General features: G+C 42.2%; 1 protein-coding gene across 3 annotated transcripts in view; it reads left to right on the plus strand.

Moving 5' to 3' along the window:
• Positions 1-11,296, plus strand: part of si:dkey-16j16.4 (uncharacterized) — a 110,332-nt gene extending 99,036 nt beyond the window's left edge. For all 3 annotated transcript variants that reach the window (XM_060856174.1, XM_060856182.1, XM_060856192.1), the window contains one exon: positions 10,868-11,296. In XM_060856174.1, the coding sequence (XP_060712157.1) occupies positions 10,868-10,996 (129 nt within the window). In that variant the 3' untranslated portion in view covers positions 10,997-11,296. The remainder of the gene's footprint in view (positions 1-10,867) is intronic.
• The last annotated feature ends 2,714 nt before the right edge of the window (positions 11,297-14,010 follow it).

Consider the following 14,010-nt stretch of genomic DNA (forward strand, 5'->3'; position numbering starts at 1 on the left):
CGGTAACATTGGAGTTGATGACAAATGGAACAAGTCTGAATGCATATTGCTCAGCATACAGGTTAAACATTGTCATCGTATACACCACAACAGTCCCTTAGTTCAGGTATTTTCCACAGAGGAAACAGAAACACAGAAAAGCAGAAGTAGGCCATTCGCCCCTTTGAACCTGCTCCACCATTCATGATCATGGCTGATTATCAAACTCAGTAGCCTTTTCCCATTTTCCCCCCCTATATCTTGTGACCCTTTTAACCCCAAGTGCTCTATCTGACTACTTGAAATCATGCAATGTTTGGGCATTATCTGCTTTTATTGGTAGCGAATTCCACAGGCCCACTATTGTCTGGGTGAAGCGGTTTCTCCTCTGTCCTACATGGTACATCCTGTAGGCTTTAGACAGTGACTCCACGTTCTGGACTCCCTGATATTGGAAACATCTTTCCTGCATTTAGCCAATCTGATCCTGTTAGAATTTTATAGGTTTCAATGAGATCACAGACACAGACACAGACACACACACACCTAATGGATCCATTCTGTCATCCCTGCAATCAGTTTTGTCAACCTTCACCCCACTCCCTCTATGGCCAGAACATTCTTCTGCAGATAAAGATGCCAAACCTCCACACAATATTCCAGGTGTGATTGAGGTTCTGTAAATCACAGCAAGGCATCCCTACTCCGTAAAGTCTGATCTGCTGCACAGCATCCATGGGGAAATAGTTGACTTAACGCCATGTAATTGAAGAAGTTGGTAGAGATTTGGTTCCATGAATAGCACCTTGAGCTGGTGGAGAGCTGTGGATGATTGGGAGCTCCTTGCATCTGGTTGGGCTGTCTATGGCGGCAAGGTTTAGGGCAAGGTGCCAGATGGTCCATAGGTCCTCAATGTTAGAACAGGTGAAGGGTCTCAGCAGTTGTAAAGGTGGAAAAAGTTTGCTGCTACAAGGTGGTCCCAGTCATTGTGGCTTAACATCTCGCTGAAGTCTGACGTCCAACCCATCAGAGTGGGGAGAATGCTCCAGGGACCTCTTGTGAGACAGAATCACGCTGGCTTCTTCCAGGCCCCTGTGGAGATGGAGATTGATGACAGGGTAAGAGCGGTGAAGTCTGGGAGTACTAAATGAAGGATCTGCACACTGGTGACAGATGTACTGTATTCAAGTCATTGGATCCCTCTGTTGGGAAAGAAGTGTCATTGGAAGTTGCATTGGTCACTAAGCAGTCTTCTTCAAGATATCCTCTACTCCCCCAAAATGGGGAAGGACTTAGAATCATAGAGCCATACGACATGGAAACAGATCCTTTGGTCCAACTCGTCCATGCTGACCAAGTTTCCCAAATTAACTAATGTTACTTGCCTGCATTTGGCCAATGATCTAAATCTATCCTATTCTTGTACCTATCCAAATACCTTTTAAATATTGTAACTGTACCTGCATGTACCACCTCCTCTGGCAGTTCATTCCACACATGAGCCACACTCTATCTGAAAACGTTGCCCCTCAGGCCCCTTTTAAATCCTTCTCCTGTCACCTTAATAATATGCTTCCTAGTCTTGAACCCCCTCAAGGTGCCCTAGAAACAGGCTATCCCATTCACTGGGCTTGCTGCATTACCATCCTTGGAAATAAAGTTGTTCTGGTCACTGATGCAGCCTTATGTTGTGCATGTAAGGCTTGGTATGAACAATGCTTTCAGCAATGGGCTCAGTAATACAGTGCCCATTCTGGTGAACCAGCAAAGCGCAGGTTTGAGATTTCAAGGCCGGTCAGTTTGGAAATTTGGATTCAATGAAGGTGGTCATTATTGGTTAGACCTAGGATGAAACAACTACAAAAGCAGCTAGATACAATCTGTTATTATAACGCCTTTAGCTTAAAGGGATGTCCTGATCTGGTGTAATTAAATCAAATCTGACAGTGAGCCAGGAAAGGAGATATTAGAACAAGCAAGAAAAAGCTTGCTATAACAAATTGAATTTAAGGAGCATCCAAACCAGTGGTGTGAGCTGTTTTGGGTGAATTCTCCAGAGCTTATGGTCAAGAAAGCTTTAGGAACAAACTATCAACTACTTTTAAGCTTTTAGCATTTTTTTTTGGGTGGGTGCATTCTGTCTTTTGCTTGTTTTCTGAGTCAGTGTGAATAAAGAAGTGGCCTGTTCCAGAAAAAGTGAGAATAGCAGCTAACATGATTGGTGAAGCCTCAGCAAGAAATATTCTCAATCAATCAACAGAACACATTAACACAAACTCTTGAACCTCTTGGGGAAAGCAAGAGAAGCCAGTTGAGTAAAAGATGCTAAGAGAGAAGAAGATGAATTTGAAAAGAACACATCTGAAGATGTTGAACCTGACCAAACTATTTTCTAAAAGCTATTTTCACATGAGAAAGCTGTTGAAGATGATTTGAGAAGCTTAGAGGATGCCAACAGGACTAGAACCAAGGGTAAATGTAGTAGGTTAATGTACTCATTGAATATTTCCTTCAAATATTCACTTAGCATATCCTTTATTAAGTCAGATAATCTAAGTAGTTTTAATAACAGCCCACTAATGAGGTGCCGGTCCAGATAAGGGGGCTTAAAATGAACAAATCCTTCAAAATGAATGAAGATTTAAGATCGGATTTATGAAGTTCTGATGATCACTGTGGGCTATTTGCAAAATGTTGAGAGGTCTCTACTAGATCAGTGGCAAGACCTAATTGTGCTTACATTAAAACAAAAGTCATAAAAAGAAACAGACATGAGCAGCTGCTGTCATGAATATCAGATGAAATAATAGAATTAATTTTCAGGTGAAAACTTGAGGAACCTCTATTGAAAGTGTCATTGTAAATAGAAATTAACAAAGATTCAGATAATGTCGATGAACTCCGAGATGTGTTTTTGAGTGAGCGGATTATAGAAACCCTGATGAGATCTAGACTTCCAATACTTTTGTGTTATTTTGCTTGGAATATTGGAGACTGGAGGTGAACACCAGCTAAAAAGATCGCTGAAGGGAATGAAGCCGAAAAGGGAATGAGGTTGTGACAACTGGGATATGCCAGCATCCCAAGTGGATGTTTCTAATTTAAATGTTGTTAAGCTTCACGGATGAGAAACCATTGGGTATGGTCAAGTTAATTTGGCAGATGAGAACAGACAAATGATCAAGAGTTGAGGGCTCAGCACCACTACCTTCTTTAGCACAGTTTCAGATGGTCAAAAAATGCTGATCCTCCCAGCAGTATCTGCACCTCATCAATGGGTAAAAAATAAAAACCTGGTGAGTAACATGGGTTAAACTGGCAAATAAAATTCAATACCAAACGTAAGAATTTACATATGGGAACAATAAATGGATAGGGTTTACATAGTCTCCTGTACTGGGGGTCTTGTGGTGCAGTGTTAGTGGCTATACATTTGGACTGCAAGGCCTGGGTTCAAGTCCCACCCTGACCCAGAGGTGTATCATAAAGCCCACCCTGGAAAGTCTCTCAAACGACAAATGATCAGGTATTCTGAGGTGTTCATAGACCTCCAGTTGCTGCTGAGCTGTAACCAACAAATTAAACAGCTTTTGAATTACACTGTGAAATGATTGCAATGCAAGCCAAAAGATGTTATGTTAAAATTCTACAATTTGGATCACTATCGTAAGGATGTCCCAGGAGTTAGAATTGGGGCCCTTGCTTTTCTAGATATATCTTAATTATGTGGATCTTGGGGTTTACAGGTGGTATTTAACTTGGAATTGTTGTAATCTGTGAGGAAGACAATATGAAACTCCATAAAGTCATTAACATGCTGATGGAGAGGGTGGACAGGCAACAGAAGAGGTTCAATGCAGAGAAGTATGAGATGATGTACATTGATCGGGAGAACATGGAAGGTCAACAGAAAGAAGATGGTACAATTCTAAAAGGAGTGCAGGAGCAGACAGGAACTTGGGTGAACAAATGAACAGGTCAATGAAAGTGACAGGACAGGAGGAGACAACACTTAACATAACCAATGTTCTCAGTTTCTTAAGAGGAATAGTGTATAAGAGCAAGGAATTGATGTTGAACTGGTACAAGACACTTGTTAGACCTCAGCTAGAGTATTAAGTAGAAGGTAAAGTTGCCATAGTCCTGCCAGACCATTGGGCTGCTCTGTCATTAGCAATGATAACTGGTGGTGATTTAACCTGAAGGTCACCACACCTCTGATAAAGGGAGAGGTTGAGGAGAGTCCTTCATGATAGTCTCAGCCAGTGTGGGAATTGAACCCTTACTCTTGATATCACTCTGCATCACAAACCAGCCAGCCAATTGAGCTAAACCTTCAGGGCAACTGTAATGCTGAGGAACAGAACTTTTCCACCATCAAACACAGAAACTTTAAGCAGATGTCCAGGACGATAGAGAAAATATTTCAAATTGTAGATTATTGCATCCTGAGAACATCTCCAAAATGTTTTACATCAGATGAGTTACTCTGTATTGCAGTCATTGTTTTTTTTTGTGTAGGTAATGGGGCAACCAAATTATTATGGCTAGTTCTCTTTAACAACATGTCATTAATAATGTTGTTTTTGGAAGTACTGGCTGTGGGAAGAATGTTGGCCAGTGCACTAGATATCTTCAAATAATGCAAATATCTGAACATTCCACCTGTGCTTAGATTACCTTTTTCAGTGAGTTGTGCTTTAACTTGAATTACTTGTCCAGATTAACCTTTTCCTATTTTGCACAATGTCACCCTCCCCTTCCAGCCTTTTGTCTGGCTGGATTGATGCCATTTTGTTTTTGTGAAAACCTGCTCAGTTGAATAATGAGCCCTGACATTCTTTGCTATTATTTCCTCCAAACTCTATCTCTAGAATTAATCTCTAGTGAATTTCATTTGCCATTATTCTGCACTTGTAAATCTTATCTAAGTCATTTGGGGAAAGCAGGGGCAAATCATTAGTCTTAAATGGGTCAGATGAGATGAGGAGAAATTTCTTGACTCAGAGTGGTGAACTAGTGGAATTCACTACCACAGAAGGCAAGTAAGGCCAAAATATTAAATGGTTTTTAAGAAGGAGATAGCCCTAAGAACTATGTCTAAAGGGTATGGGGTGAAAGCAAGAACAAGGCGCTGCATTGGATGATCACCCATCATTATTGCGAATAGTGGAGTAGGCTCAAAGTACTTCTGTTTCTAGTTTACAAATTTCGGATAAATTGCACTATGTACCACAATGACTTTTCTCGCTGTCTGCCTGTTTATCACATAATTAATTACATGACAAGAAATGTAAAAAACAGGAAGAGTTACCACTAGTCAGCATCAACAACAACTCAAATTCATACAGCCTCTTTGTCACGGAAGGAACCAAAGGTGCTGCACTCTGCAATATGCGACTCTGTGCCAAATATTGTTTACGAAGAGGCATTAGAGTGGATGGCTCAAAACTTAGTGCAAGAGTTAACATTTGAGGTGCAGCTTTAAAAGAGGGAAGGAAGTTTGGGGTTTTCAGGAAGGAATGCAGAGCATGCTTGAGTAGCTGAAGGCATGGCTACCAATGATGGACCAATGGAAATTGAAGCTGCTCCAGACCAGAATTGGAAGAGCATGTGTCTCGAAGGATCAGAAGAGGTTAAAGAGATGAGAAAGCATGAGATCATGGAGGTGTTTGGAAGACCAGAATAAGAAGCTTAAAATAAACCCAATGATTACCAAAGAACCAAGTGGATGAATGCAGTGTGGTGTAAGTTTGGTTATGGGCAGCAGAGGTTTGGATGATCTCAATGTATGGAGGAAAGGAGGATTGTCTGAATAAAGCTTGATTGAGATATTATAGTGAAAAATAATTACAAGTGTTTGATATAGTGCAAAGCTGTAATTGGGAGTTAGCAAGTTTCAAATTAATAACACTGAGGTATTGTATATAATTGGCTTATATCTAAAAAAAACTTTGATTTTATCATTAGATTTAAGAGTCACTCAAGTGTTTACCACTTTTAAATCTATTTATAAAAGGCAAATTAAATTCTAAAGATGGCCTTGATTAAATGGAGGAAAGCCTTAATCTGTATAATTGGTGTAGACAGATTAATAATATCTTAAATATAAGCAGAAATTGCTGGAGAAACTCAGCAGGTCTGGCAGCATCTGTGGAGACAAAGCAGAGTTAACATTTCTATTTATAATTATATTCCACTTCCTGTAGTTTAGTTATCCTGCAGTTTTTCTCTTTGCCTCTTTAGTCATTTTCCCAGACCTTTCTGTCCTAACATTATCCTCTTCTCTCTCTAAACATGGCTCCTGTTACTTTTTCCCTCTTCATTTTTGTGTCCCAACTGTGTACCCTTTTTCTCTAACGTCTTCCTCTTTTTCTTCTCTCTCTTTCCTTCCAGCTCTTGACTGTCCTATCTGCTTGTTTTATCTTTTACATCCAGCCTCTCAATTTTCCCTTTGTGCAGTCTCACCCTGCTGAATTTCTCTTGTTTCTCTTCCCCCCCACATTTCCCAATTGCACACCCTCACTGCATCTCTTTATGCCAGTCTATCATTTTCTCTCTCTCTCTCTCTCTCTCTCTCTCAGGGTGAAAAGGTACACTGTATCATTGTCTCCCCACTTCTCTTTCCTTGATGATTGCTATTCCTATTTGTCCTCCCCTGGGGATAAATCTCTGATGTGATAATTCTTCCTCCCTCACTTTCAAAATTGGAGAGCTGTCTGGAAAGTACAATGAGTTTAAAGAGAACGTCTGTGGGTTAATGACCTTAAATTCACCAGGCGCGCATTGCAGCTTTAAGCAAACATTCGATAACTGGCCAGATGGAGCTTGATTTTTTTAGCTTTGCACGGCTGAACACTGCTTGATATCATCTTTCATTCCAATCAGTACTTTCTTGGAGCTTCTCAAAGTTCCTTTTGTAGCTAAATTCTCAAGTAGATTAAGTCTTTTGATAGCTCTTCTTTTTTCGAATTTCAAATTTTTTTAACCTTAATTTTATAATTTTATCTGCCTGCATATCTTATATTTCTTCCTATCTTCTTATACATCTCTCTTTTTCAACTTTTTGTTTTAGTGTGCCTTTCCCCATCCCCTCTCTCACTTACATTTCTCAATATCTTTCAATCTTTCTTAATTCCTATCTCTGCCTTCCTGTCTCTCCAATGTTTTGCTAATCCCCTATCTCAAGCCACTGTCATGATCTCCCAATCCTGCTCTTGCCCTGCACGTGCGTGTACAACACACACACACACACACACACACACGCGCACATACACCACACGTGCAGGCACATATACACATATAATGCACATATGTACATATGCACATGCCTGCACAGACATGCATGCACATACCCTCACACCCACACATATGCACATGTACACACAACATAACTTTTAAGGTAAAAACATGGATAATAACATTCTGGGATTAATGGATGTGAGCAACAAGGGAAAGGGCAGGAATTTCTCTTTAGATTTTTCTCATTTTAAGTGTATCAGGTTTCAATTTTTCTGTCATCATAACTGTCACTGTCATAGAGCATGTGGTGGGGTCAGAATCAATTATAGATTTCAGAGTAAATTGGATATTATCTGAAGAGCATGAAAAGGGATGAACAGAATTGCTCTTCATAGAGTTGTTACAGCATGATGGTCCGGATGATTTCCATTTGTGCCTGTGTGTCCTTCTGCAGGAGCAGTTCACACAGTGTCACTCTACTGTCTATTCTCTGTACTCTTGCATGGTTTCCTTTTTGGGAACAATCCAATTTCCTTTTGAGTGCTTTTGATTGACCCTGTCACCACTACACTTTCAGTCATTGCAGATCCTTTCTGGGAGATTGTAGTGCTGTAATAATGTCATTGAACAAGTCTGCAGGCTCACATTCTGGGAGTGTGGTTCAAATCCCACCATAGGAGATGGTGAAGTTTCAATTCAATGTTTTTAGAAATGTTATGAAATGCCTCTTGGTGTTACGTACATACGTCAACAATAGCCTCATTGGTTTTATCAAGAATGATTTTTCCTGAACAGAATTGTGCTGGTTACCCTTCATTAACCCACATTTTTCCAAGATACTCTTAATCTTGTCTTGAGTAATTATCTCTAAAAGTTTCTCTGCCACTATATTTAAACTGTCTGACCTTGAATTGTTGGTCTTATCATTATTATGCCTTTTTTTTGAACAAGGGTGTAATGTCTTATAACTCTCACTGGGTGTCTGGCACCAAGCTAAGCAAGCTGAGAAAATTATGAATTGTGAATTTGCGATTTCTAGACTAACTTCCCTCAGTTTCCATGGATGCAACCCATCCAGTCCTGGTGTGTTAATCAACTTTTTAAATACAGGCAACATATCCGATACTTCCTCGTTATCAATTTTAAACCTTCCAAGAGTTTGAGCTATCTCCTGTTTCACTGTGATCTGGACAGTAGCTTTGTTCTTGTTGAAAACTGATGTAAAGTATTCATTTCACACCGTAGGCTGCCCCTTGCTTCTATGTGTAATTCCCTGTTTGGTCCCTTAATTGAGATCTCTTTTATGTTAGCTGCTTGTTGCTTCTCATACTCTCTCTTTGCTTCTCTTACTTGCGCTTTCAATTCCCTTTTGAGCCTCTATAGTTAGCCTGATTCTCAATTACATTTCCCACCTGACATCAACTACAAGCACATTTTCCCTGCTTCCTCTTAGTCTCTATTTTTCTCATCGTCTTCAGTGATGTTTGTAGTGCAGAACAACGCAGCACCTTCATTGGACTGTCATGTGGATTTTCTGCTTCTGTCTCAAGAGTAGGGCTCGACTCCATGTTTTTTTGACCTCAGGTGCATGTGTCACTGAATAACACTGATGGCACCTAGTTCCTGAAAACACTAGAGAGATTTTTGCTAAAATAAATAAATTGGTATAAGCCGTGATACTGTAGCTTTAAGATTAAATTCTACACCCTCCCTTCCCGTGCCACAATAACCCTGGTAATCAAATCACCGTGTGAATAAGCCTGGAATGGCTGCTGACCAAATCTTTTAACATTTGTAAACTATTAGCACAAAAGCCAAATTAAAAAAAAATGAAAGGCCTTTCCTCTGCTTCACTAAGACTTAGGCTGGTGAAATTTAATTTTGTTCGGGCTCTGAGCTGAGACAGAGAATTTTGCTCTTTTTATTGTTTAATCGAGGTGGGGGGTGGAGGGGGGAGGCGGGTTCCATGTTTGGTTGTGCAACGCTATAGTCCAGGCATTAATGTAGACCCTGCAATACATAGCTCAGCAACAGTACAGCATTTTCTTTACTGAATGAAGGTTACAAGACGCGAGGGTGGTGAGGAATGAAACACCTTCCCATTCTGACACCATTGTGTGGAAGGGGGAGGTCAGCTGCAATGTGAAGTTCTGTTGGCCCCTCCAGCATGCCTCAACTCCCAAGGGGAGATGTAATTAAAGCGCTTACGATGATTAAAGGCGGCAGTGGGGTAGATAGAGAGAAACAATTTCCTTTGGTGGAGGGATTGTTGAGGGTGAGTGGTGGTGATGGGAGCTGCCAAAGAGAGGCACCTCGTTTAAAATTAGTCAATGTGGGTAACAGCAAATATAGTCTTTCTAGCATCTTGTGTCTTGCATTTCAACATCTTTTGCTTTTCACAAAATAAAAGAGAAATTGCTAGAAAAGCTCAGCAGATCTGGCTGGCACTTGTGGAGAGGAATCAGAGTTAATGTTTCGGGTCCAGTGACCCTTCCTCCGTTTTGCTGAGCTTTTCCCACAATTTCTGCTTTTCTTTCTGATTTCCAGCATTCCGGTTTTTATTTTGCTTTTAAGAGTTTTTTTTATTGTTGCTCAGTGAGTTTAACTGTATGGTCTTCTCCTGTTCCAGTATTCCTAGCCTAACAACCGAGTCCAACACTGCAACATTATTGAGATTTGCAAGTCCCATGGTTTGTAAGCCCATTTTTAAAGAAATGATTGTGATCCAGTTGACAAGGTTAAACGGGTAGAAAGCTTTAGTGAACTGGCCTGTGTCAGGCTCAAATCTTCTTTTAAAATAGTAAGTCTGGAATTAGTGACATTGAACTCTCCACTTCTCACTGTCAATATTGTGGCCAGTCTGAATGCCAGGACATTTCCCTTTAATGCTCCATATTTTTTTATGGGTTGAAAGCTGAGTGTAAATTCTGTCCTGAGGAGATCATTAAACGATTGAGTGCGACGGCTTGAGTGTATGTAAATCTGCTGAAAATGCAGTGAAACATGTCCAAGCCTATCATGGGGACATTGTCAGATAATGTCAAGGGTTGAGTAAATGATAGATATTAAAATGATTTAAGAAGCAAGGAGGAAATGTTTAGGGAGGGAATTCTACCTGAAAACCTAACTTCCAATGTGGGAATGTAGGAAATAGGAGCAGCAATAGATCAAATGGCCCCTTGATCCTGCTCTCTCATTCCATATGGTCAGCTTGGAGATCAAGTCCATTTCTCCAAATCCTGGGATTCTCTGGGGGTGCAAAACTCAGCCTTTCTCAGCCTTGAGTTTATTCAGTGATGGTACATCCACCGGGATAGAGCAAATCCAAAGATTCATAACGCTTTGAGTGAAGAAGTTTTCCTCATCTCTGCCCCAGCACTTCAGGTGGTCATGAGAAGCTCCGGATAAATGAAAGTGTTCCCCGTCTGCCTCACTCAAATGACACCATCGGGGGGGGTAATTACTGTCTGTAGAATGGCGGCTGCATTTACTCCACAGAGGTAGCTGTTCTTCAAAATAACTCCTAGCCTGTGAGGATCTGGGAGGTGAAAGCCTCTTAGTTTTCATGAATCTGGTATTAGCTAGGATTCGATTGCTAACGATGTCTTCACCTTGTCTTTCCCCCCCCCCCCCCCCCCCCCCCCAGAGCATCAGTGGCAGCTGCCCCCCACCGCGATACTTGTACAACCCGTCGAGCTTTACGTTTCGCCCGCTGAGCACCTTGACCCCCGTGAGTTCAATGGCTCCAGTTGAAGAACCACCATGTGCCTACTGAAGGATGTGCTGACCCTTTTCTGCAGAGAGCTGCCTGGGAGGCGAGTTGTGACAGAGGAGCAGGACTGGGACTCCCTCGTGGGCACTGCCAGGCTTGTGCCTGCCTATTGGAGCAGTCCGTAAGAACTGATTATTTTTGACAGATTAATGTGATCAAAAGTATGAAACTTTATTGCTAGGAGGGGCTTTGTAACATTCCTAGGTCTGTGCTGGAGCTATTAAAGAACAGTGGATGATGGACATTGAAATTTCTACCCTTGTATAAATAGTTATATTAAATAAAGGAACACCTTTGTATATATTTATGTCTGTGTACTCAACTGGCTGCTTCAGCGGATCAACACAGAAACGTAGGAAAGAGGAGTAGGCCAACTGGTCCTTCGAGCCTGCTCCACCTTTCAATATAATCATGGCTGATCCTCCAACTCACTATCCTGATCCCACCTTTCTCCCCATATCCTTTGATCCCTTTAGTTCTAAGAACTATATCTAAATCTATGAAAACATTCAGCATTTTTTGTGGCCGAGAATTTCACAGGCTCACCACTCTCTGGGTGAAGAACTTTCTCCTCATCTCAGGGTCCTTAGACTATGACCTCTGGATCTGGACTGCCGTCACCTGGAACATCTTTCCTGTGTTTACCCTGGCTAGTTCTGTTAGAATTATATCTGCTTTATTGAGACTCTTTCTCCCCCTCCCCATTATTCCAAACTCCAATGAATATAGTCATAACCGATTCAGTCTGTCTTTATACACCAGTCCTGCCATCATTCGAATAAATCTGGTAAATTTTCATTGCACTCCCTCCATAGCCAGAACATCCTTCCTCAGGAAAGGAGACTAAAACTGCACACGATCCTCTAGCTGTGTTCTCACCTGTACAATTGCAGTAAGACATCCCTGCTCTTGTACTCAAATCCTCTCACTATGAAGACCAACATTCTACTTGCCTTCTTCATTGCCTGTTGCACCTACACACTTGTCAGTGGTGTACAGGGACACCCATGTCTCGTTGCATCTCCCCTTTCCCCAAACTATCGACATTCACATAATAATCTGCCTTCCTGTTTTTGCGACCAAAATATAGATTAGCTCACTATTATCCACATTATACTTCACCTGCCATGCACTTGCCCACTCACCCAAATTTTCCAAGTCACATTGTATCCATGACACAGTTCACAATCCCACCCAGCTTTGCATCATCTGAAGATTGAGATGTTTAGTTATCTCATCTAAATCATTAATATATAGGGTTTCTGTTACCAAGATAATGGTGCTAAACAGGGATGATTCTTGCATTTAACTTTCTCCCCACAGCAGTGGTGGTTGATTACTCCCCAGCTGGCTCTCAGTTTGATATGGTTGCAGGGTAGGCATCATCCTCCAGACCTGATGTCTGTCTGCCAACATTTTTGCGGAGGTGGGAGTGTCAGGAAGGTGAGATCTGTTCTCTTACCCCTCCCCACCTCCCATCCCCACCTATACTTAACCTTTTAGCTGTATCTTCCATCCACTATCTCCGTAACCTCTTCCAGACCTACAACCACCAACAATCTCCAATTTTGACCCTTCCCTCTGCAAGCTCCAATTCTGGCCTCCAGTGCATTTCCGATCACCTTTAGCCCAATGTCAATGGCTGTACCTCCTCCAGCTCCTAATTCTTCTGTTCAGCCTCAGATTCTCACTGATTTCATTGTGTTCAATTAGCGAGTGCAAAGCGTCCTGTGGGATGGAGCCGGAGTTGCTGATGGATGGATGATGTGAGTGGAATAGTGGGCTGGATTTGACCAGAAATCAACCAAGTGTCAGCTTTGGTGAGCCCTCCCAGAAACTCACCAATCATTGTGAGCCCCAGTGAACTTTCTCAGGCTGTTCTCCGAAACCTGTCTCATTGGTCAGGTTCCATGCCCCTATGGTGCTATGCTCGTTGCTGTCTTCCCCCTCGCCTGAGGGGAAGTGTTCTCACCACTGACGGGACCCCCTGAATTCTGGGTACTGAAGCTAGTTTTAATGACCAGCCATGGTTCCCAGTCAAATGCTGGCAACCAGGAGTTACCGTTCACTGTACAGGTAGTGAGAGGGGAGCCAAAATAAAATAGGACAGACGACACGTCATTGCAAATGCATAAGCCCATTAGTACATCTACTGCTATTTAAGAGCCAAGCTATACAGACTACTTGACCCTAGCCTCATTCTATCTTAGAACACTGACTCAGCGAGGGCAACATTCCCCCCCCCGCCAATGCCCAGCTATTCCATAGCTTAGTCATGCTACTCTGTCCCCCACCCTGTGCAATGGTTGTGACCATCAATGATTCTCCTTCCTGCAATAACCTATGCCCTCCATTACACTTGTCTCCCTCCTCTCATAATTATTGCTCCCCGCCCAAAGCATCCCAGCATACTGTCCTTCAATCCCCACAGTTGACTTCCCCAACTTACCGAACGCAGCAGTAGCTGCAATAACCTCCCTCTAATGACTTTTATTAAGCTGATGCCCAGGACAGATCATGGCCACCCCTCTGACTGACTTGGATGGAGAGGCCGACTGATGAGTAGCTAGACCCCCCCCCCCACCCCCGACTGATCTCTGGGGAACTCTCAGACCGTGTCTGCATGCACTGTAGGCTTGTAGGACTAACCGTGAACCACTGCCCAGGCTGTAGAGGTATGAGGGCCCTCACCTTGATCAGCGCAAGTAGCCAACTGACCATGTCCAAACCTCTGGACTGTTAGCCAGGTGATGCCCTTAACATACTCTGTTGGGAGAAGGTGAGGACTGCAAATGCTGGAGATCAGAGCTGAAAATATCTTGCTGGAAAAATGCAGCAGGTCAGGCAGCATCCAAGGAGCAGGAGAATCAACGTTTCGGGCATGAGCCCTTCTTTGTTACTCTGTTGAGACCCTTTCACTGAATAGTATCTGCTGTGGCCTGACTGAGGATTACTCCCTTCAGACTTGAAGGCATTGCTTGAAGTATAGACAACACGATTGAGGCGTACAGTTTTGG

Source organism: Hemiscyllium ocellatum, chromosome 3 (genome assembly GCF_020745735.1).
Source record: "Hemiscyllium ocellatum isolate sHemOce1 chromosome 3, sHemOce1.pat.X.cur, whole genome shotgun sequence".
Classification (NCBI taxonomy): domain Eukaryota; kingdom Metazoa; phylum Chordata; class Chondrichthyes; order Orectolobiformes; family Hemiscylliidae; genus Hemiscyllium; species Hemiscyllium ocellatum.